The 24,792-nt window shown below is 38.7% G+C and overlaps 1 protein-coding gene across 12 annotated transcripts in view; it reads right to left on the reverse strand.

Annotated features, from left to right (window-relative positions):
- Positions 1–19,619, reverse strand: part of LOC107761742 (protein FORGETTER 1-like) — a 62,198-nt gene extending 42,579 nt beyond the window's left edge. Inside the window, exons 1-6 of one of the 12 annotated variants that reach the window (XM_075226961.1) lie at positions 19,358–19,618; positions 19,213–19,290; positions 19,013–19,131; positions 17,538–17,591; positions 17,085–17,364; positions 16,581–16,709 (exon numbers count right to left, since the gene is read on the reverse strand). Coding sequence is in view for 2 of the 12 variants with exons in the window: in XM_075226966.1 (XP_075083067.1) it covers positions 16,581–16,709; positions 17,085–17,120 (165 nt within the window). In the remaining 10 variants the exon portion in view is untranslated. Of the gene's footprint in view, positions 1–16,580; positions 16,710–17,084; positions 17,406–17,537; positions 18,339–19,012; positions 19,132–19,212; positions 19,291–19,357 lie in introns of those variants that run through there. The other 11 variants (XM_075226959.1, XM_075226956.1, XM_075226963.1 and 8 more) reach the window with 11 other exon arrangements.
- Positions 19,620–24,792: the final 5,173 nt, after the last annotated feature.

Consider the following 24,792-nt stretch of genomic DNA (forward strand, 5'->3'; position numbering starts at 1 on the left):
GAGATATGAAATTTGGATGAAAGTTAAAAGTTTAAGTTCAAATAGTGACCGGATGTCGAATTTTGTGCAAACGACCCTGGAATAGAATTTTGATGATTCCAACAGCTCCGTATGGTGATTTTGGACTTAGGAGCGTGATCGGAATTTTATTTGGAAGTTCGTAGTGAAATTAGGCTTGAAACGGCTAAAATAAGAATTTAAAGTTTGGAAGTTTGACCGGGGAGTTGACTTTTTGATATCGGGGTCGGAATCCAGTTTTGAAAATTTTCACAGTTCCGTTATGTCATTTATGACTTGGGTGCAAAATTTGAGGTCAATCGGACTTGATTTGATAGGTTCCGACATCGAATATAGAAGTTGAAAATTCTTAGCTTCATTAAGCTTAAATTGGGGTATGATTCGTGGTTTTAGCGTTGTTTGATGTGATTTAGAGGTTCGACTAAGTTCGTATGATGTTTTAGGACTTGTTGGTATATTTGGTTGAGGTCCCGAGGGCCTCGGGTGAGTTTCGGATGGTTAACGGATCAGAAGTTGGATTAAAAACAGCTGCTGCAATTTTTCTTTTCTGTTGGAAATCGAGGCCCAAAAATCGAGCTCCCAAGATCGAGCTCCCACGATCGAACTGGACAGATCGAGCTCCCAAGATCGAACTGGACATATCTGTAAGTTATAAAAACAGAGGCATTCAACCCATTTGCCATTTTTGACAAACTTGAGCTTGAACAGAGGCGACTTTTGACAAATTTTCAAGGAAAGACATTTGGGGTAAGTGATTCCAACTCGGATTTGGTCTATATACACAAATATATTATTTTTTCACCATTTAATTAGTGTTTTGAGATTGAAATTTGAAAAATTTAGAAAATCTCATAGAACAAATTTTTGAGATTTCGGTATCGATTCGGAGTCAGATTTGAGTAAAACTGGTATGGTTGGACTCGTAATTGAATGAGTTGTCATATTTTGTGAGTTTTGCCGGATTCCGAGGCATGGGCCCCACGGGAGATTTTTGAGCTAAATTCGGATTTTATTGAAAAATATAGTATTTTCTTACGAGATTGATTCCTATAATTTTTGTTGACTGTATCGAATTAATTATGACTAGATACGAGTCGATCAGAGTCAGAAAATCGAGGAAAAAGTATAATACTTGGTTAAATTCGAGCAAGTCGAGGTAAGTAACTTGTCTAACCTTGTGTGGGGGAAATTTCCCCTAGAATTGATATTAATGTGATTATTGAAATGTGTTGAAAGTCGTGTACATGAGGTGACAAGTGTGTACACGGGCTAAATGTGAAAGATTATATTTTTAAATTGTGTAGATCACTGTTGTGCATTTATTAAATTATTTTATCTTGTTATATTCTTCATCATTGATCTGAGATATATACTTCAAATTTGTTTGACCTTTTTCAACTAATTATTTTACCTGTTTAGTTGAAACTTGGTTTCTTTTATTCTGTGCATTATTTGAAGGTTGATTTTCTTTAAATTAAATATTATTAATATGAAGTATTTGACATTTTTAAACTTGATATTGAAGCAACGTATTAAAGATTTTGAAATATTATTGTTGAATTATTTAGACATGAGCCGTGAGCTCTTTATTGTGGAAAAATATTGTTGTTGAATTATTTTGGCAAGTTATATTATTTAAGCACTTGAGGTGCAAATTATGATATATTGTGATATTGATACGCATGCGGTGGTCTAAGGTCTGGGTATTGAAACGCATGCGGTGAGATAAGGGTGGCTTGATACGCGTGGCTAGTAGGGGGAACTACTAGAAGCCATGCGGTGTGATAAGGATGGCTAAAACGCGGGATGCTATTTCGGGAAAAATATTTTCTTTAAAATAAATTGTGAAGGCTCCCGCGGTGAGATAAGAAAATGAGATATAGTGAATTTATTTATGATTTGGGACTACGAGGTGGTACCTCGGGAGTGCCCTTGTTGATATTGATTATGGCCGCAGTTGCCTTTGATTATTGTTGTAATTTTCTTAAAGTTGAAAAGGATTCTGTTTTGTTTCCACGAGGTATTTATTTGCCATTATTTGGTGTAATTAAATATAACATACTATTTGATTCATTTCCATTGTCATTTTACCTTATAATATTGTTTAAACATTTTACCATGCCATTATGTATTCTCCAGTAGGGCCTGACCTGACCTCGTCACTACTCTACCGAGGTTAGGCTTGGCACTTACTAGGTACCGCTGTGGTGTACTCATACTACGCTTCTGCACATCTTTTTGTGCAGATCCAGGTACATCTTATCTGACCAGGTATCAATAAACTAGTTGTACGAGGAGACTTCGAGGTATATCTGCCAGCGTCCGCAGACTCCGGAGTCCCCTTCTATCTTACTATGTTGTCTTCCTTATTTGCTTTAGACTCTGATTTATAGAGACATAGAGAATAAATTCTTAGAAGCTTGTGACTTATTTCTACCGTGTTTTGGGAGTTGAAATTGTTTGAATTGTAATTTTAATTATTTTAGATATTTATTATTATTCCGCATTGATAGGCTTACCTAATCTTAGAGACTAGGTGCCATCACAACATCCTACGGAGGGAATTTGGGGTCGTAATAAGTTGGTATCAGAGCACTAGGTTCATAGGTGTTATGAGTCACAAGCAGGTTTAGTAGAGTCTTGCAGATCGGTACGGAGACGTCTGTACTTATCTTCGAGAGGCTATGGAACTGTTAGGAAATATTCACTTCTTTGATTCTTTATCGTGCGCCCTTATTGATTTCAAAGTTCTAAACAATTGTATTTCTATTCTCTCACAGATGGTGAGGACACGCACAACTGGATCTGATGATCAGATACCCGCGCCCCTTGTTGGAGCCGCAAGAGGCCGGGGTCTGGGCCGAGGCCGAGCCAGAGGCCGAGGAAGACCCCGTGGTGCAGCCAGAGTACCTGCACGAGCTACTACATCACAGCCACCAGTAGCTCCAGTTGGAGAACAGGCACCTGAGACGCCTGTTACTACTCTTGCACTTCAGGAGACTCTTGCCTAATTGTTTTAGCATGTTTGGCATTCTAGCTCAGGCACGGTTAATTCCATTTGCTCCTGCCGCATCTCAGGCCGGGGGAGGAGCACAGACCCCCGCCGTCCGTACTCCAGAACCACGGGCCCAAGTTGACCATGCTATAGAGGTTATACCAGTGCAGCCAGTTGTCCCAGTTCGGCCTGAGATTAGGACAACAGTTTCAGAGGGAGAGCAGCTTAGGCTCGAGAGGTATAAGAAGTACCACCCTCCCACTTTCAGCGGTCTAGCTTCAGAGGATGCTCAGGGTTTTCTGGAGGAATGTCACCGTATCCTTCGTACTATGGGTATTGTGGATTCCAATGGGGTTTCTTTCACAGCATTCCAGTTTAGAGGAGCAGCCTACCAGTGGTGGCGGGCATATGAGTTGAATAGTCCGGCTGAGGCAGTTTCACTTACTTGGACTCATTTTTCAGATATGTTCTTGAGGGAGTATGTTCCTCAGAGTCTTAGGGATGCTTGGCGCGTAGAGTTTGAGCAGCTGCGCCAGGGTTCTATGACCGTGTCAGAATATGCGGTCCGATTCAGTGATTTGGCTAGTCATGCACCAGCCTTAGTTGCCACTGTTTGAGAGTGGGTTCGCAGATTTATTGAGGGTCTTCACCCTAGTATCAGATACAGTATGGCCCGAGAGCTAGAGATGGACATCACATATCAACAGGTGGTGTCAATTGCTAGGAGATTGGAAGGTATGCGGACTCGGGAGAGGGAAGCTAAGAGACCCTGATATTCTGGCACATATAATAATTCTCGTGCCCCAATTGCAGCCCGTCATAGTAGAGGTTATGTGAGTCGTCCTATTCATTCAGCACTTCCAACTTCCAGTGGTATTCTGACTACTCTCAGACCTCAGGTTCCATATTATGCACCACCAGTGTCTTCTGCACCGTATTATGCACCACCAGTGTCTTCTGCATCTCCTGTACAGGGTGCTTTCAGCGGGCAGTCTAGTCAATTAGGTCCGAGCCAGTCTCAGCAGACACGTCCTCCGAGGGCTTGTTTTGAGTGTGGTGACACTCGTCATATCATGAGGGATTGCCCCATACTTAGGAGGGGTGTACCTCCACGAATTTCTCAGGTCCCACCTATTCTACAAGGTCCTCAGGCTTCTCAGGCCATGATTACTACACCAGTTGCCACTCCACCTACACATCTAGCTAGAGGTGGAGGTCGGACAGGTAAAGGTCTCCCTAGAGGGGGAGGCCAGGCAAGATATTATGCCTTTCCTGCTAGGACAGATGTTGTTGCATCCGATTCTGTTATCACAAGTATTATTCTGATCTGTCATAGAGATGCGTCAATCTTATTTGATTCAGGCTCCACTTATTCTTATGTGTCATCTTATTTTGCCCCGTATTTGGGCGTATCACGTGATTCCTTGAGTTCTTCTGTTTATGTATCTACACCTGTGGGTGAATCTATTATTGTGGATCGTGTGTATCGATCGTGTTTAATTGTTATCAGTGGTTTTGAGACCAGAGCTGATTTATTATTGCTCATTATGGTGGATTTCGAAATTATTTTGGGCATGGACTGGTTGTCGCCCTATCATGTTATTCTTGATTGTTACGCCAAGACGGTGACGTTGGCTATGCCAGGTTTACCGAGGCTAGAGTGGAGAGGTACCTCAGATTATGTTCCTAGCAGGATTGTTTCATTTCTTAAAGCTCAACGAATGGTTGAGAAGGGTGTGATGCATATCTGGCCTATGTGAGAGATGTTAGTATTGATACTTCTAATGTGGAGTCAGTTCCTGTAGTAATGGATTTTCCTGATGTATTTCCAGCGGATCTTCCGGGTATGCCGCCCGACAGGGATGTTGACTTTGGCATTGATTTGTTACCGGGCACTCAGCCCATTTCTATTCCACCATATGGTATGGACCCAACAGAGTTGAAAAAATTAAAAGAACAGTTACAGGAGTTGCTTGATAAGGGTTTCATTCGGCCTAGTGTATCGCCTTGGGGTGCTCCTGTCTTATTTGTAAAGAAGAAGGATGGTTCTATGCTGATGTGTATTGATTACTGCCAGTTGAACAAGATTACAGTGAAGAACATGTATCCATTGCCACGTTTGATGACCTATTTGATCAGCTTCAGGGTGCCAGGGTATTCTCAAAAATTGACTTGCGTTCAGGCTATCATCAGTTGAATATTCGAGATCCAGATATCCCAAAGACTACTTTCAGGACTCGGTACGGTCATTATGAGTTCCTTGTGATGTCTTTTGGGCTGACCAATGCCCCACCAACATTTATGCACTTAATGAATAGTGTATTTCAACCCTATCTTGATTCCTTCATCATTGTGTTTATTGACGACATTCTAGTGTATTCCCAGAGTCAGGAAGATCATGAACAACACCTGAGGACTATGCTTCGGATTTTAAGAGAAAATAAGTTATATGCAAAAATTTTAAAGTGTGAATTCTGGCTTGATTCAGTGGGATTTTTGGGTCATATAGTTTCGTGCGAGGGGATCAAGGTAGTTCCAAAGAAGATTGAAGCAGTGCAGAGTTGGTCCAGACCGTCCTCAGTTACGAAAATCCAGAGTTTTCTTGGTTTGGCTGGGTATTATTGCTGATTTGTAAAAGGCTTCTCTTCTATTGCCACATCTATGACCAAATTGACCCAGAAGGGTGCTCCATTCAGGTGGACCAAGGAATGTGAGGAAAGCTTCCAAAAGCTCAAGACAGCTTTGACTACAACCCCAGTATTGGTATTACCTACAGTTACAGGATCTTATACTGTGTATTGTGACGCGTCGTGTATTGGTCTTGGCACAATGTTGATGCAAGACGGTAAGGTGATTGCCTACGTGTCCAGATAGTTAAAGGTGCATGAGAAGAATTATCATGTACATGACCTGGAGTTAGCAGCTATTGTTCATGCCTTAAAATTTTGGCGGCATTACTTGTATGGTATCCATTATGAAATCTACACCGATCACCAGAGTCTACAACATCTGTTTAAATAGAAGGATCTTAATTTGCGGCAGCGAATATGGTTGGAATTGCTTAAGGATTATGATATCACCATTCTCTATCATCTGGGGAAGGCCAATGTGATGGCCGATGCCTTGAGTCGTAAGGCGGAGAGTTTGGGCAGCTTAGCATATTTACCGGTAGTAGAAAGGTCTTTAGCCTTAGATGTTCAGGCCTTGGCCAACCAGTTTGTTAGATTGGATGTTTCCGAGCCGAGTCGGATTTTGGCTTGTGTGGTTTCTCAGTCTTCACTTTATGATCGTATCAGGGAACATCAGTATGATGACCCTCATCTGCTTGTCCTTAAGGATACAGTTCAGCACGGTGATGCCAAGGAAGTCACTATTGGAGATGACGATGTACTACGGATGTAGGGCAGGCTATGTGTGCCTAATGTGGATGGCTTGCGTGAGTTGATTCTCCAGGAGGATCACAGTTCGCGGTACTCCATTCATCCGGATGCTGCAAAGATGTATCAGGACTTGAGACAACACTATTGGTGGAGGCGAATGAAGAAAGACATAGTGGGGTATGTATCTCGGTGTCTAAATTGTCAACAGGTGAAATATGAGCATCAGCGGCAAGGTGGATTACTTCAGAAGTTAGAGATTCCAGAATGGAAATGGGAGCGGATAACTATGGATTTCGTTGTTGGGCTCCCACGGACTCGGCGGAAGTTTGACGCAGTTTGGGTGATTGTGGATAGGCTGACCAAATCAGCTCATTTCATTTCTGTGATTACTACTTACTCTTCAGAGTAGCTGGCTCAGGTATATATTCGCGAGATTGTCAGACTTCACGGTGTACCGGTATCTATCATCTCTGACCGGGGTACACAGTTTACCTCACGATTTTGGAGGGCAGTACAACGTGAGTTGGGTATCCGGGTAGAGTTGAGTACAACATTTCACCCTCAGACGGACGGGCAGTCCGAACGCACTATTTAGATACTAGAGGATATACTTCGTGTGTGTGTGTTAGATTTTGGGGGTGCTTGGGAACAGTTCTTACCACTTGCGGAGTTTGCTTACAACAGTTACCAGTCAAGCATTCAAATGGCTCCGTATGAGGCTTTGTATGGTAGGCGGTGCCGGTCTCTAGTGGGTTGGTTCGAACCGGGCGAGGCTAGACTATTGGGTACAGACTTGGTTCAGGATGCCTTGGAAAAGGCTAAGTTGATTCAGGATCGACTTCGTACATACCAATCTAGACAGAAGAGTTATGCAGATCGGAAGGTTCGTGATGTTGCATTCATGGTTGGTGAGCGGGTATTGCTCCGGGTTTCGCCTATGAAGGGTGTGATGAGGTTCGGGAAGAAAGGCAAGTTGAGCCCTAGGTATATTGGGCCTTTTGAGATTCTTGAAAGAGTTGGAGAGGTGGCTTACAGACTTGCGCTACCACCTAGTCTCTCTACGGTTCATCCAGTATTCCATGTTTCTATGCTTCGAAAATATCATGGTGATCCGTCTCATGTGTTAGACTTCAGTTCGGTTCAGTTAGACAAGGATCTATCTTATGTTGAGGAACCAGTGGTTATTTTAGATAGGCATGTTCGAAAGCTGAGGTCAAAGAACATTGCTTCTGTGAAGGTTCAGTGAAGGGGTCATTCGATCGAGGAGGCGACTTGGGAGATCGAGCTTGATATACGCAGCCGTTATCCACACTTATTCACCAGCTCAGGTACTTTTTTTTAACTCCGTTCGAGGACAAACGTTTGTTTTAGAGGTAGAGAATGTGATGTCCCAAAGTGTCATCTTTAAATTTAATAATTAATTTTGTGTTCTAAGACCTCGAAAAGCATAATTTATTATTCCTCGACTTGCGTGCGCAGTCACTAAAATTTTCCGAAAAGTTTTCAGGTGAAAAATGGATTAAAATGTGAATTAGAGGTTTAAAACCCAACTGAATTGACTTTGGCCAATATTTTGAGCAAACGGACTCGGATCTGTGTTTTCACAGTTCTGGTATGTCCATATCGTGAATTGGGACTTGGGCGTATGCCCGGAATCAAATTCCGAGCTCCCTAACCCGAGATATGGAATTTGGATGAAAAGTTAAAAGTTTAAGTTCAAATAGTGACCGGATGTCGAATTTTGTGCAAACGACCCCGGAATAGAATTTTGATGATTCCAACATCTCCGTATGGTGATTTTGGACTCAGGAGCGTGATCGGAATTTTATTTGGAAGTCCGTAGTGAAATTAGACTTGAAACGGCTAAAATAAGAATTTAAAGTTTGGAAGTTTGACCGGGGAGTTGATTTTTTGATATCAGGGTCGGAATCCAGTTTTGAAATTTTTCACAGCTCCGTTATGTCATTTATGACTTGGGTGCAAAATTTGAGGTCAATCGGACTTGATTTGATAGGTTCCGACATCGAATATAGAAGTTGAAAATTCTTAGTTTCATTAAGCTTGAATTGGGGTATGATTCGTGGTTTTAGCGTTGTTTGATGTGATTTAGAGGTTCGACTAAGTTCGTATGATGTTTTAGGACTTGTTGGTATATTTGGTTGAGGTCCCGAGGGCCTCAGGTGAGTTTCGGATGGTTAACGGATCAAAAGTTGGATTTAAAACAACTGCTGCAATTTTTCCTTTTTGTTGGAAATCGCGGCCCAAAAATCGAGCTCCCAAAAATCGAGCTCCCAAGATCGAGCTCCCAAGATCGAGATCCCAAGATCGAGCTCCCAAGATTGAGCTCCCGGGATCGAGCTCCCAAGATCGAACTGGACAGATCGAGCTCCCAAGATCGAGCTCCCAAAAATCGAGCTCCCAAAATCGAGCAGGACAGATTTGTAAGTTATAAAAATATAGGCATTCAACCCATTTGCCATTTTTGACAAACTTGAGCTTGAACAGATGCGACTTTTGACAAATTTTCAAGGAAAGACATTTGGGGTAAGTGATTCCCACTCGGATTTGGTCTATATACACAAATATATCATTGTTTTCACCATTTAATTAGTGTTATGAGATTGAAATTTGGAAAATTTTAGAAAATCTCATAGAACAAATTTTTGAGATTTCGGTATCGATTCGGAGTCGGATTTGAGTGAAACTAGTATGGTTGGACTCGTAATTGAATGGGTTATCATATTTTGTGAGTTTTGCCGGATTCCGAGGCGTGGGTCCCACGGGCAATTTTTGAGCTAAATTCGGATTTATTGAAAAATATAGTTTTTTCTTATGAGATTGATTCCTATAATTTTTGTTGACTATATGGAATTAATTATGACTAGATACGAGTTGATCGGAGTCATAAAATCGAGAAAAAGCATAATACTTGGTTAAATTCGGGCAAGTCGAGGTAAGTGACTTGTCTAACCTTGTGTGGGGAAATTTCCCCTAGAATTGATATTAATGTGATTATTGAAATGTGTTGAAAGTCGTGTACACAAAGTGACGAGTGTGTACACGGGCTAAATGTGAAAGATTATATTTTTAAATTGTGTAGATCACTGTTGTGCATTTATTAAATTATTTTATTTTGTTATATTTTTCATCATTGATCTGAGATATATACTTCAAATTTGTTTGACCTTTTCCAACTAATTATTTTACCTGTTTAGTTGAAACTTGGTTTCTTTTATTCTGTGCATTATTTGAAGGTTGATTTTCTTTAAATTAAATATTATTAATATGAAGTATTTGACATTTTTAAACTTGATATTGAAGCAACGTATTAAAGATTTTGAAATATTATTATTGAATTATTTAGACATGAGCCGTGAGCTCTTTATTGTGAAAAAATATTGTTGTTGAATTATTTTGGCAAGTTATATTATTTAAGCACTTGAGGTGCAAATTATGATATATTGTGATATTGATACGCATGCGGTGGTCTAAGGTCTGGTATTGAAACGCATGCGGTGAGATAAGGGTGGCTTGATACGCGTGGCTAGTAGGGGGAACTACTAGAAGTCATGCGGTGTGATAAGGATGGCTAAAACGCAGGATGCTATTTCGGGAAAAATATTTTCTTTAAAATAAATTGTGAAGGCTCCCGCGGTGAGATAAGAAAATGAGATATAATGAATTTATTTATGATTTGGGACTACGAGGTGGTACCTCGGGAGTGCCCTTGTTGATATTGATTATGGCCGCAGTTGCCTTTGATTATTGTTGTAATTTTCTTAAAGTTGAAAAGGATTCTGTTTTGTTTCCACGAGGTATTTATTTGCCATTATTTGGTGTAATTAAATATAACATACTATTTGATTCATTTCCATTGTCATTTTACCTTATAATATTGTTTAAACATTTTACCATGCCATTATGTATTCTCCAGTAGGGCCTGACCTGACCTCGTCACTACTCTACCGAGGTTAGGCTTGGCACTTACTAGGTACCGCTGTGGTGTACTCATACTACGCTTCTGCACATCTTTTTGTGCAGATCCAGGTACATCTTATCTGACCAGGTATCAATAAACTAGTTGTACGAGGAGACTTCGAGGTATATCTGCCAGCGTCCGCAGACTCCGGAGTCCCCTTCTATCTTACTATGTTGTCTTCCTTATTTGCTTTAGACTCTGATTTATAGAGACATAGAGAATAAATTCTTAGAAGCTTGTGACTTATTTCTACCGTGTTTTGGGAGTTGAAATTGTTTGAATTGTAATTTTAATTATTTCAGATATTTATTATTATTCCGCATTGATAGGCTTACCTAATCTTAGAGACTAGGTGCCATCACGACATCCTACGGAGGGAATTTGGGGTCGTGACAAAAAAGGTCCAGACTCCCGAAGAGGTTCCCAATTTTATAAGTAGCTCTCTTTCAATCTCGGGCACGAGGGTTAGTAAAAAGTCAGCGACGAAGTATGTTAAGATTTAAGACTTGATAGAGGTTCAGAGCCAATACTCGATATCATACCCACCGATTTCTATGGCCTATTTGGCCAATCGACCCGAAAGCTCGGGTTTGCACAAAATGTTTCGAAGAGGATAAGTTATTACAGCATGTATCGATTGAGAATGGAAATATGGTTTTAATTTCCTAGAGGTGCTTATTAAAGCAAGCGCTAATCTTTCTAAGTGTGGATATCTAGTTTCGATCTCGCCTAAGGTCTGACTGACATAATAAATAGGGAATTGCGTACCTAGTTATTCTCAAACTAGGACTCCACTTACCGTTATCTCCGAGACAGCTAAGTACAAGTAAAGTTGTTCATCCACTTTCGGGGTACGAAGTAGAGGCGGGCTCGATAAATACTGCTTTAGTTCTTCCAAAGTGTGTTGGCATTCCGGAGTCCATGCAAAGTTGCTTTTCTTCTTAAGCAGTGAGAAACATCGGTGGCTCCTATCCGAGGATCGCGAAATGAATCGTCCCAAGGCGGCTATTCTCCCCGTTAACCTTTGCACGACCTTCACATTATCTACTACCGTGATGTCCTCAATAGCTTTGATTTTATCGGGGTTGATTTTGATTCCTCGGTTGGATACCATGAAACCAAGAAACTTGCCCAAGCCAACCCCGAATGCAGATTTTTCGGGGTTGAGCTTCATATTGTACTTCTTTAGCACGTCGAAAGTTTCCTGCAAAAGTTTTAAATGGTTCTCTACTCGTAGGGACTTAACTAACATGTCGTCAATATGAACTTCCATTGATTTTCCAATTTGTTTTCGAACATTCGATTTACTAGGCGTTGATAAGTTGCACCAACATTTTTTAGACCGAATGACATTACGTTATAACAATAGGTATCGTACTTAGTGACAAACGAGGTCTTTTCTTGATCCTCCGGGTTCATTTGTATTTGGTTGTACCTAGAGTAGGCATCGAGAAAACTGAGAGTCTCGTGGCCGGTCGTGGCATCGATCATACGATCGATGCTAGGCAAAGGAAAGGAATCCTTAGGGCATGCTTTGTTCAAGTCTTTATAATCTATACACATTCTAAGTTTATTTCCTTTCTTAGGGACCACCACCACATTTGCTAGCCATTCAGGATATTTAACTTCTCGAATGGATCCTATTTTAAGAAATTTGGTTACCTCGTCCTTGATGAAGGCGTGTTTGACCTCGGACTGGGCCTTCTTTTTTTTTGCTTTATCGGATGGAATTTTGGATCCAAGCTTAGTCTATGAGTGGCTATCTCCGGTGGGATCCCTGTTATGTCAAGATGGGACCAAGCGAAACAGTTCATGTTAGCTATAAGAGATTGAATAAGCTTTTTCCTGAGCTCGGGATCTAAGCCCGTGCCCAGGTATACCTTTTATTCGGGCAGATGTTCGTCTAGCGTGATTTGCTCTAGTTCTTCGACCGTTGACTGGGTAGTGTCGGTATCATCGGGGATCACGAAGGGTCGAGGGATCCCATAGTCATCGTCTTCGTCAGTCTTCTGATTCTCTAGTTGGGTCGAAGCTGACGTTTGTGATTGCTATTTGGTATCATGTTCCTCCTTCGAATCTGATCAATTTGTCGATGATAGCGTAGATAGCGGAATCACCTCATCGATGGCAAACATTTCTTTTGAGGTCGGTTGCTCTCCGTAGACCGTTTTGACTCCCTCCGATGTTGGGAATTTCAGAACCTAGTAGAGGGCCGAGGGTACAACTCTCATATTGTGGATCCACGGTCTTCCAAAAATAGCGTTATACCTCATGTCGCCTTCGATTACGTGGAACTTCATTTCTTGGATGGTCCCGGCCATGTTTATTGGCAGTATTATCTCGCCCTTAGTAGTTTCACATGCCATATTGAATCCATTTAGAACCGGGGTTGCGGGCACGACCTGGTCCTGTAGACCGAGCTGCTCTACGACCTTCGATCTAATAATGTTGGCCGAACTACCTGGATCAATTAACACACGCTTAACTTAAGTTTTATTCATAAGTACAGATATTACTAGTGCATCGTTATGGGGTTGCATGATTCCTTCTGCATCTTCATCACTAAAGGACAAGATTCCTTTAGGTGTGTTATCCTGAGACCAAGACCGCTTCTCTCTTTCAATCGACATCTTAGTGCGTTTAAGCACCGGCCCTTGGGGGATATCGATCCCACCGATGATCATGTGGATGATGTGTTGTGGCTCTTCTTGTTTGTTTGGTCTTCTGAAATCCCTGTTTTTGAAATGGTTTTTGGCCTGGTCACTTAAAAATTCTCGAAGGTGCCCTTTATTGAATAGTCGGGCTACCTCCTCTCTCAATTTCCTGCAATCTTCCGTTTTGTGGCCATGAGTGCCATGATATTCACACATTTGATTGGGATTCCTATGGGTTGGATCGGTATGCAGAGGTCGAGGCTATTTAGTATCTTTGATGCATCCGATAGCCGACACGATGGCGGATGCATCGATGTTGAAGTTATTTTCCGATAATTGCGGTGCTTCCTTAGGTCCAGTATGCTTGTCGAACCCATTCCTGTTTATCAGCCCCCGAGATCCTTGGCCTCGATCGCTTCTTTTATTGCTTTGTACGAGGTTACATCTTCGTTCGTTACCCCTATAATCTCCATTATACGGCCGGTATCGGTCCTTGATTGACCTTTGTTCTCTGTTGATGTCCCTTTTAATAACGAACCCTATTCTTGCTCATTTGACCTCACTATAGCTAGCCCCGTTTTGTGGGTGACTTCTTGGGATGGACTGGGCTCGAGCCTGGTCGGTGCCTGGGTTTGGCTCTGCAACTAGGATATTGCTACTTGTTGAGCTTGCAACATTTCGAAAATCATACGCAAGCTGATTCCGTTTTCCTCAGCGTTTTGGGTATTTCGAGCTGCAAATCGAGTTCCACCATGAATGCTATTTTCAGGGTCGGAACGTTGGTTTCCCTCGATTGCCACATGTGAGTTAACGTCTATTGGTTCCTCGACCCGAGCTCCAACGAGATCGATAAGTGGCCTTTCACCCCCCGGGTGTTAAGTTGTTGTTTTCATCTTGAAGGCCAGCTTCGTTGTCGATAGGTAGGGCCATTAATTGAGAATTCGTCGTTTTCGGTCTAAAATCAAAGACACTTCCAAGAGTAAGTGTAAAATAGTGTGTTTCACAGAGATTCGTACCAAATAACCTTTATTATCCTTAGCCCTACGATGTGCGCCAAATTGTTTACCCAAAAAACGGATAGAGTTGAATTTATACGTAGTTCTAAGGATACGTGGTATAGCTTGGTACAAATCGAAAAAGTATGTAGAAAAATATCGAATATTGACTGTAAAAAAGGAATGAAATACAAACCAAACGGAGTAGAAAACGATTTATGAACACGCAAGATAAATCAATGTACAAGGCTCACAAAAGGATAATTTCTCCGGTATCTATATGTGAATATCAATAATCTTTTCAATAAGGGAGTGTGTAGATGCCTTAATGTTCAATTGCCCCCTTACAGAAATAATAGCCATTCTTTTATAGTGGAGGGATCCTACTTTGTATATAATAAAAAATACATAGTGAAAATCCCATGATAGATTAGTTAATTTAGTTTTTTCTTAATTTCCGCCGAGATTCTCTCACCAAGTGCGGCTACAACGACTCTTGTCTCGTAGCTCGATCTTGATCGGAATTGATATTGGTCGATCTCCAGATTTTGGGCTAACTCGAGCTCAATATTGACTCGGGTTCGGTATTGACTCGAGCTCGAATCTTGAATTCAATAACGCCACTTCGCATCATAGTTCGATTTGGACTCGAGCTCGATAATGACTTCAAGCTCGGTATTGATCGGTCTCTGAATCTTGAGCTTGGTAACCTAGTTTCAGATCTCATCTCGGTATTATGAAAACGACACTCGGTCCATCATGTTCCAATCTTGACTAATTACATGAAGGGCAAAACCGGCTTTGACTATACAAATTCTTTTTTAGAAAAATAGTGAAAAGTTCCTTTCATCTTAAGTTGGGGTATGCCCAATAAAAAACGACCTGATCAATATGTTGCCCACCTTTCGTGTCTATCTTTACATTGGTATTAAAATAGATACAAAACTAAATCACAGGACATGGCACCTCGGAAATCTAGCAGCCATTTTGAGACCCACTTCATTTCTGTGTTCATATAGAACTCTCTTAAATTTTCTACCCTAGAAACAAACATGACAGATACAAACACGTACAAAAGCTGGTCCCAACGAGACATTTATTTGGTTTGCAATACACCAAGATAAAATGACAGACTTATGATGGACAAACACCTCTGAGTTTAGACCTCCAAGATTTATTCAATGTGGCTGTAGATCAAAAATCCACAATTGCAGACAACATAAGAACTGTATAATCGTAATACTGAGGTAATCACTGGGGGAAATAAACTTGGTTATTGAATAGGCATGAGAGGTTGGATGGAAATCCAGACTCAACATGATCAGTTGACAAAAAAGGACAGTTTTTCAGTGGAATCTATTTGGTTGAATGGCAGCCCAGGAAGCATTAGTGACATTGGACAGGGTGAATAAAGTAGGCGTACACTTGTGCTAACAGATGCCCCATGAGTGGTAAAAAGGAAGAGACTATAGCACACTTGTTTATTCACTGTACTATGGCTACTTGTGAAATACTTTTCTTAACCTCTAAGAACTCCACTTGACTGTGCCTATCAGTGTGGCCAGATGTTCCAAAATGTGGCAAGGAAATCCAGTACCAAAGAAACTACGGAAGTTGTTGAAAGCTGTTACTTTTTGCTTTGGTCGGACATTATTGAACGAGAGAAGAGAATATGTTCCAATGACATGCAACAAATTCTAGTAGCCTTAAGAAAAGATGTTTGCACAAGTTTTTTCTTTCCTGAACAGACACCATTGTTTTAACTAGTCTAGAAAATCTCCCACCTTTTTGAGCTCCTTGGAGCCGAAAGTGCAAGCTTTCTATGAATTATATGGACAGTAATTTTGTGTGAAAATTATATGATTATTAACCCATCCCCCCACCCCACAAAAGAATTCTACTTAGAAAACATGGGCAAACTACTGGTGAATAAGGAAGGGATAAAAAGCCTTAACTGTGAAACAAGATCTTAAAGGAAATGGACAGAGGGTGTGAGGCAGTTATCAAAGATTGTGCTCTCTGTGTGGCAGGTACTGGGTTCATTATATAATTCTAATCATCGCTTATCCTTGGAATTTTTGCAGATTGAAATGAACATTTTCAGTGGAAGTGTTATAGTCGGTACTATAGCAAGCTGACACAAGCATCGTGTGCTGGTTCTGTTTGACGTTTCAGGCAATGGTCACACAACATTCTGTTTGGCAAGAGCCTTACAGTTACGGGTCAAAATATTACTTGATAGGAGCCATTTCCATTTGCTGTCCTTCTAAAGCCAACTTACATTGCGCATAGTTTTGGATTTTGTTGGTCGTAAACAGTTTTTTCATAAGCAAGATAATCAGCTCTCAGTATTTTATATCTACTTTCTTTATCTTCAGACTTTCTCTATCTCTTGATTCACTTACCACGAGATACTCTTATTCTTTAGCGTATTCCTACTCAAAATTAGCACTTATGGATTTCTCAGCTCATGTATCGCACGTGACACATCCAAGATATATCAGAGAATATACTGGAGGAAAATGATATTGAAAAATAATTGAAAGAAGAATATCTTACTTGCTTAGAGAGCACCCTCTCAACAGTTCCCCACACAGGAAGTATAAGCCCACCTAACACATTAACTTCTTGTAATCTTCTACCGACTGTGCAGAAACTGCCTAGCTTACAATTTGGGCCATGCATACACTGCAGGTGAAACCCAGAATGAGTTCTGAAAGAAGTGATGCTTGAAATACTCAGAAACAACGAATCCACGAATACTCCAAGGGCATTTTCATAATCCAATAAAACAAAACAAAGTTAGCTGAGATTTTTATGGCAATAAGGTGAGCCTCCTCTCTCTACATTCCTTACAACATAAGGGTGATCCTCTTGTTTTTTCCCCATGAAGCCTAGCTGGAATCAACATTTTTGTGTTATACAAGTTTGCTTCATCAAATTGCTTTTATTTCATTTTATTTTCTATTTACAGGCAAATAAAGAAGTATTAGAAATGCAATAAAAGGAGGAATGCAGCCTGTTCAAATCAAGGCATACCAGCTATATACTACGAATACATACACTGAAATCTAAAAATTGTTCCAGATCTATCCACATCCTGTGCCTAGTACTCTCTGAAAGCACAAATACAAGGTTACTTATCAAGGTTAATCTTTTATTCAGCAGTGTACATCATTGTCTTTTTCCTCTTTAAATCATCATTGTTCAAGCTACAGTCCAGCCTTTGAATTCTATCACAATATTCATCAAAAGATTTTAGCCTTTTCCTCATCTGAGCCCCAGGAAATACCGAATTCCGCTGAAAATCTTGCGCCGGTTGCTATTTGAGAAGAGATTATGTCTGAAACGAGGATTGTAATTAATAGTGCGAGGGGCATCTCCCTAGAAATTGAGAAGTGTAAAGTAAAACACAGTACAAGGAAGAGGAAGATGGGTTAGGGTGCAGACATGAAGCAGTCAATTCCTAAAAGGAAGAAGTTAACCTAAAGCCTAAAAGTCAAAAGCCTTTAGTACCTAAGGGCCTCTCCAACAATTGGACGAAATACCTCGTACATTCCTGAAGCAGAACTGAAATAACCACGAAACAGAAAGATCAAAATCACGGGCATTTTGGACCAAAGGCACTTCTATGAACAAAATTAACATTGCATTCTTAAAACAGATCAAAATTGAACATTTTAAAAGAAAAAATCCAACTACAGGAAAAAGACTTGGACCATGCATGACCCTACATTAGTTGTGAAAGAAAGGCAGCTAGGGGAACATCATGCTATGTCTCTTTCATATTCATACAAAATCTTCAAATTGCTAGATGAAAGCTTATAAATGGTGCACGTTGTTCGTAGATAATTTTGTGTTAATTGATGAAACCAGCAAGGAACCAACTAAAAGCTGGAAATGTAGAGAACCCCTCTAGAGAGTAATAGGAGAAGTAGAAGTAAGACAGAAGGTATACATGTACATCCTCTTGTTTACACCAGAATGCCAATAAATATAAACATCTATCTCAATAACAATATCTCATGAAAGAAAGAAGGCATTCCCTGTGTGTCAGAAGATCCACTTTAGCATGACCCACTGAGTAAGCGTATGAATCTTTAGAGTTAAAAGAGTTATCTTTTGTTTCTGGTGAATTTTTTGCATACCCAGCCACAAGGTCTATTAGGTTAGATAATTGGATGTCATTCTTGAGAACCATATTTTCTCTAAGTCGGCTACTCTTTTGTATACTTGTATATTGGGGTTTTCTCCTAAAATATTCCTTCATCAAAATAATACATAAAAATTAGATAAAATTCTGAAATGGAGGAGCCTCACGAGATTGGAAAATGTCTAACAAGTTATATAGGACAATTGTGAGGCCACTAATGTTAGAATAGATGAATTCCGTTGAAATGAAAATGTTAAGATAGATGCACAATCATTTAAGATTGAACAAGATTACAATGATCACATACAACAACAGATGCAAGCAGCATAAATAGATGCTAAAATGAGAAAAGATAGCATGAGATGGTCTAGTTACGACCTAAGTTGAATATGATTATCTAAGGTCTTAAAATTAGATGAGATAACCTTAAAATCACATGGAGAGAAGTTGTCACGGAAAACCTTAGGTTTCTCCTAATAAATGCATACTTAGCTAAAAATAAAACAAATGGATCTATATAAGTTCTACCAACTATTTGGGATTAAACTAGTTATCAATGTAAGGTAAGTGTGAGATATAGAAAATCCTTAAGTTGCCTTAAAGGTCAGCCATGTGCATTAAGTGTGAGATATAGAAAATACTTGGGTAGAGCGGAAAAGATACAAATCATTCATAAAGCCCAGCTGAGTTGGGATGGGGATTGAAAAGTAGTTGACTGATTGACGTACACATAATCCAATCTGGTCCCTAATACCAAGTTCAATAAGGTTGACTGCACTTGCAAACCAAAATACCAATATACAGAAATAACAAAATAACCGACCAAGAATTTCCATACCCTTCAAATGCTAATAGAAAATGCCGTTTTCCCAACCATTCTCGTTTGGATTCATAGAATCCACTATTAGTTGAACTAGACTCATCCTTTTGCTTCTCTTCAAGCAACGCATACGCTGACTACAGGTGGAAAATAAAAGGTTACAAAGCAAACTTGGAAGGTAGCCATCTAACTCAAGTTTATAATGGTAATATATATACCTCCCAAATGAGTCCACGATCCAATGCAAAAGAAAACGATATGGTTGAAGCCCCGGACAAGTTGTCAATATGAACAATCTGTAGTAGGTTGATGTCACAACATGTTTTATATAAGAATGCAAAGACAAAATAGGAACAGCATAACCTTTAAATTTGGCGCCGGAGACCAAGCTTTTGCTTTTTCTACTACTCGGGTTAGTGTTTGTTATTGGGTTCTTCTTCCCAATTTACGCAGAAAGAGGCGAGCTTTCCTAAACCCTTAACCCACGCCACCTGCTTCCTGCTCTGCCAGTATAACGGGCCGGGTAAAAGTCGGGCCTCTGATCCAATTATGGACCTTAAAACAATAGCCCCATTTTTTAACATCTTTAAGAAGTGGCCTCTGATCCAATTATGCACTTAGCAACAGCGACGGTGCAAGTTGGTAGGATTTTAGCTTTTATTCATAGTAATGTTATGATAAATTGGTCGAACTTTATGCTATATTCAAATTTAGCTATCATATTAGATAATTCACAAACTCTACCACAATGTCTATGTTATTTACACTCAAGCTTATAAGAGACGACTTTAAGTTATACTACTATTTTTCATTAATCGGTAATATTTGTCTCATATCCCATACATCTATAATATATTCCTCCTTTCTCACAACTAACCCCACTCATGTACCCCTCTAATCCTCTTTAGTTTTGTGGTATTTGACAAGAGTGGGTTGCTCTAGTGGTAAGCACTCTCTACTTCCAACCAAGAGGTTGTGAGTTCGAGTCACCCCAAGAGCAAGGTGGGGAGTTCTTGGAGAGAGGGAGCCGAGGGTCTATCGGAAACAGCCTCTCTACCCCAGGGTAGGGGTAAGGTTTGCGTACACACTACCCTCCCCAGACCCCACTAGTGGGATTATACTGGGTTGTTGTTGTTGTTGTTGTTGTTGTTGTTGTTTGAACTATTAAATAAAAGTTTAAACTTCTGAAATTGATGGATATTGATCTAATATAGATAACTTGTTATAAAAAAAATAATTTAGTAAAACATGAATAAGAAATGGAGATAGAGAGAAGGAAGAGATTTTCTTCTTCAATTGTGTGTATTTTCCTATCTATTACAAGACCTTTATATAGGCATGAAAAGTGAAGAAAAATATGTCATTAAGCATTTAAGAAGATCATGGAGGAAGAGTAGACATCCACCATAATTTAATTTTTCTTATAACACTCCCCTTGGATGTCCATAGATAATGTGCCTAGTTAAAACCTTATTAGGAAAAAACCCTATGGGAAAAAAATCCTAGTGAAGGAAAAAGAGTACACATATTTAGAAATACGCCTTTTGGTTGCCTCGTTAAAAAACTTACAAGAAAAACCCAGTGGGATAAAACCTTGTAAGGAAAAAATAGTACCACACGTATTAACTCCCCATGATAAGAGCATAAATTCACATCCTTGAGCCTTCGCGTCCCAATCTTGTACACTAGTTTCTTGAAGGTTGACGTCGGTAGAGATTTGGTGAACAAATCAGCCATATTATCACTTTAACGGATCTGTTGCACATTGATATCACCATTCTTTTGAAGATCATGTGTGAAAAATAACTTTGGTGAAATGTGTTTTGTCCTATCCCCTTTTATGAATCCTCTCTTCAACTAGGTTATGCATGTTGCATTGTCTTCATACAAAATTATGGATAGTTTGTTACACTTCAAACCATATTTGTCTCGAATAAGGTGTATTATAGACCTCAACCATACACATTCTCGACTTGATTCATGAATTGCAATTATCTCAGCATGATTAGATGAAGTAGCCACGATTGATTGCTTAGTCGATCGCCAAGATATGGCAGTGCCTCCATATGTAAACACATAGCCTATTTGAGATCGAACCTTTTGTGGGTTATATAAATACCCAGCATCAGCATAACCAACAAGATCAGGATTGCAATCATTGCCATAAAATAATCTCATACCGGTAGTCCCTTTTAGATACCACAATATATGTTTGATTCCATTCCACTGTCTCCTTGTAGGAGCAGAGCTATATCTTGTTAAGACATTAACTGAAAAAGTTATGTTAGAACTTGTAATGTTAGAAAGATACATTAGTGCACCAATTGCACTAAGATATGGTACGTCGGGACCAAGAAGCTCTTCATTATTTTCATGAGGTCGGAATGAATGTGCTTTATCCATATAAAATCGCTTTAAAATCATTTTACTGTATGTTGACTGATGGAAAAAATTTCATCTTTCATATACTCTATTTGTAGACCAAGACAAAATTTTGTCTTTCCAAGATTTTTCATTTCAAATTCTTTCCTTAAATAGTCTACTACTTTAGGAAGCTCTACTGCTTTAGGAAGCTCCCTATGAGTTCCAATGATATTTAAATCATCAACATACACGGTGATTATAACAAATTTAGATCCAGATCTTTTTATAAAGACACAAGGTCAAATTGAATCATTCTTGTACCCTTCTTTCAACAGGTACTCACTCAGGCGATTATACCACATGCACCCTGATTGTTTCAATTCGTATAAGGATTTTTGAAGCTTTATTTAATAAATTTCTTGAAAACCTTAATATGCTTCAGAACAGTTTAAATCATTCAATGATTTCTATTATACGCATATCACGTTTTTCTTGTATTGCCAGATTAAAACCTGAAATGGCGACATCCACCAAAGGAGAACATGTCTCTATATAATCAATGCCATGATATTTACAAATCTTCTTGTGACACAAGTCGTCTTTATGTCTATCGACTTGACCCTTTTTTTCGCACAAAAACACATTTATACTTCCATTGGCTTTATACTTTCAGGTATTGGGACTATCCGTCCAACATCATATTTTTCATGTGAAATCAATTTTCATTGCGTATTTTTCATTTGGACAATCATTTATCTGTCCAAATTTCATGATAGATTTGAGCTCAAGATCCTCGTCAATATAAATAATATTGAGCGCTACATTATATTAACAATATCGTTGATGATCATTTTATATCGGTTCTACTATTACCCAATAAAGACATAACTTATTGAGATCTCTTTATCTTATTATTTTCAGGTACCTGAGCCTCTCCCATGAGGTCTTATGAAGTGGTATGTCGTGGTACTATTCTAGAGCACTTGCCTCCTTATTATGACCATCTTGAACATTTGCTCCTCTCCTTCTTCAAGGAGTTTTATCTTTGGAACCGATTAGTCTATTATGCTTTATGCATGCCATGGACTCTATTCATTATGAACTTTATTTTATTTGGAGCATTAGCAGCTGAATATGACATTTAGCTATGGGTCAGCAAATACGCCTGGTAATATTTTGCAAATGAATTATCACTTAAACTTCAAGTTCACATTTTCTCGTACGAGGATCTCAATGTACTCATAATAATTCATTACATGCATTACTTTTTCAGCTGCCCATTTTCTCCCCCTATTGTTGGGATCACCAACACATATCCCTAGCCTTATTTGGGGATCCATCTTTGTGCATTGTGGTACAACAATTAAATCATATAGCATATTCATATTTCTAGATGGAAATTATTTGGTTCCAGACCCTGAACCGATTGTGATAGGGAGAACTTATCATAACTTGGCTAGATGCGTACAAGTGCTGTTGTATATTAAATAATACATCACATACCAAATTTTATTTTGGCAATTTTATTCTCATAACCAATGGTTTAGATATAATTGGAGGCATACAATTTCTGCTAAACCAACTTGAATTTAAACCAGTATTATCAAGATAAATCATCATAATTTATATTCTGGAACTGTGCTCTAATAATTTGAGCAATCAATCTTGCAAAAGCCAAACTGCAAGTTGATAACAAATGCACATGTGACCATAGAATAGATGCATCTATTAAAATCATATAATAGTAAACGGTCCACATGGAAGGTGACTGGGCCCATATATTTATCACCTTTTATTCATTCCAGAAATCAAGGGATTCAATCCCAACTTTAACTGGTATATCATGAGAATAAGCAGCACAAGAGAATTCTTGAAGAATCTTATATTTCTTCAATATATGTCAATGTAATTCTTAATTAATTTTTTCGCATCATAATTGAACTGAGATGGTCAACCGGTCATGCCAACTAATATTTATTTCAGTAAACCTCTAGTTTACTTGTGGCTTGTGATTGCATCATCATGCTTATACTTGTGTAGTACAAATAGAAAAAAAGTGAGGTAACCTTTCATATTTACCCGGTATGATTATAGTAATATAAAGATATTCAATCTTCTTTTTATTTATAGTCTCAATATGCCAACCACTTTGGCTAATATATTTGTAAATCAAAATATTTCTTTTGAGATTTACTACAATATTAATGTCATGAACAATTTCATTCATCCAGGTAGTAACAAATTAGTACTTTCCGAGTTCTTAACTGCTTTTGTACTACAAGATCTTTTGTCACACCATCCATATAATGAATGTCTCCTTCATAAAGAGAATCATATCATAATAATTGTCATGTTCAAAATCATCACAAGCAAAATAATTTCTTGCTTTAATTTTGCTTTTAATAACTTTTATAAGGCATGACAAAATATTTTTGGCGTATCATATGCATGCGACGAATGATATATTCATGTAACTACATAATAATATTCATTATCTTTCTTTGTCTCAAAACTCCCTTAGAGGCGAGTTGTAGTATTTATCCAACTATGCACAAGTATATTATTATGCATAATCTTTATCATATATATATTTTCACATTCACTTTCAGGAATGAGTATGCAATCTCAATGTTTATCACAAGTCACATTCTCTTCAAAGAATTTCTCCCTTTTTATAATTACCATAGTGATAACTATTATTATTTTGGCCTTTCGCACGCCCACATTCATTGGTCAACCACTTGTCTTTATTTAGACTTATCATGTACTGCTATCACATTCATTTCAAGAATGGATCAAATCAAGTGGGACAAGCTTCATGCTTTTTCATGAAAATTACATTATTTTTTATTTAGTTATTATTATTATTATTATTATTATTATTATTATTATTATTATTATCAATATGGTGCATTAGGACTCAAACCCAATGCCTTACCCATATAAAGGCATGATAGGCCATAATGCATTGGAACTTGAATCCAACGTCTTTTCATCAACATAGTGCGTTGGGACTTGAACCCATCGTCTTACCCTCAATTTTTGGCATAATAGGCCAAATTTTACTAGGACTCGCACTTGAGCCTTTAAAATATTATTACTTCATAATTATAGGCATAAGTAAATTAACTTTCAAGAAGACATATATAACTATTTCAATCTTGATACAGTTCCTCTACAACAAAAATTCTAGTTAGGATATATGTCAATTTTGCTTTCAATGAAATACATCATGTTATGGTAAAAATATTATTACTTAATTACCTTAATAAGTATCTATCATAGTATTACTAAATTACCTTAATAATTATCTATCATAGTATGTAAAAGGTCAGAACATATATATACGTTAGAATATTATCTTTGTCCTATAAGAGATGTAGCAAATAAAGACATACCTTTCCAGTTCTTTATTTCACTGGATACAATTGAAA

The sequence above is a fragment of the Nicotiana tabacum genome, chromosome 12, assembly GCF_000715075.1.
Source record: "Nicotiana tabacum cultivar K326 chromosome 12, ASM71507v2, whole genome shotgun sequence".
NCBI classification, from domain to species: Eukaryota; Viridiplantae; Streptophyta; class Magnoliopsida; order Solanales; family Solanaceae; genus Nicotiana; species Nicotiana tabacum.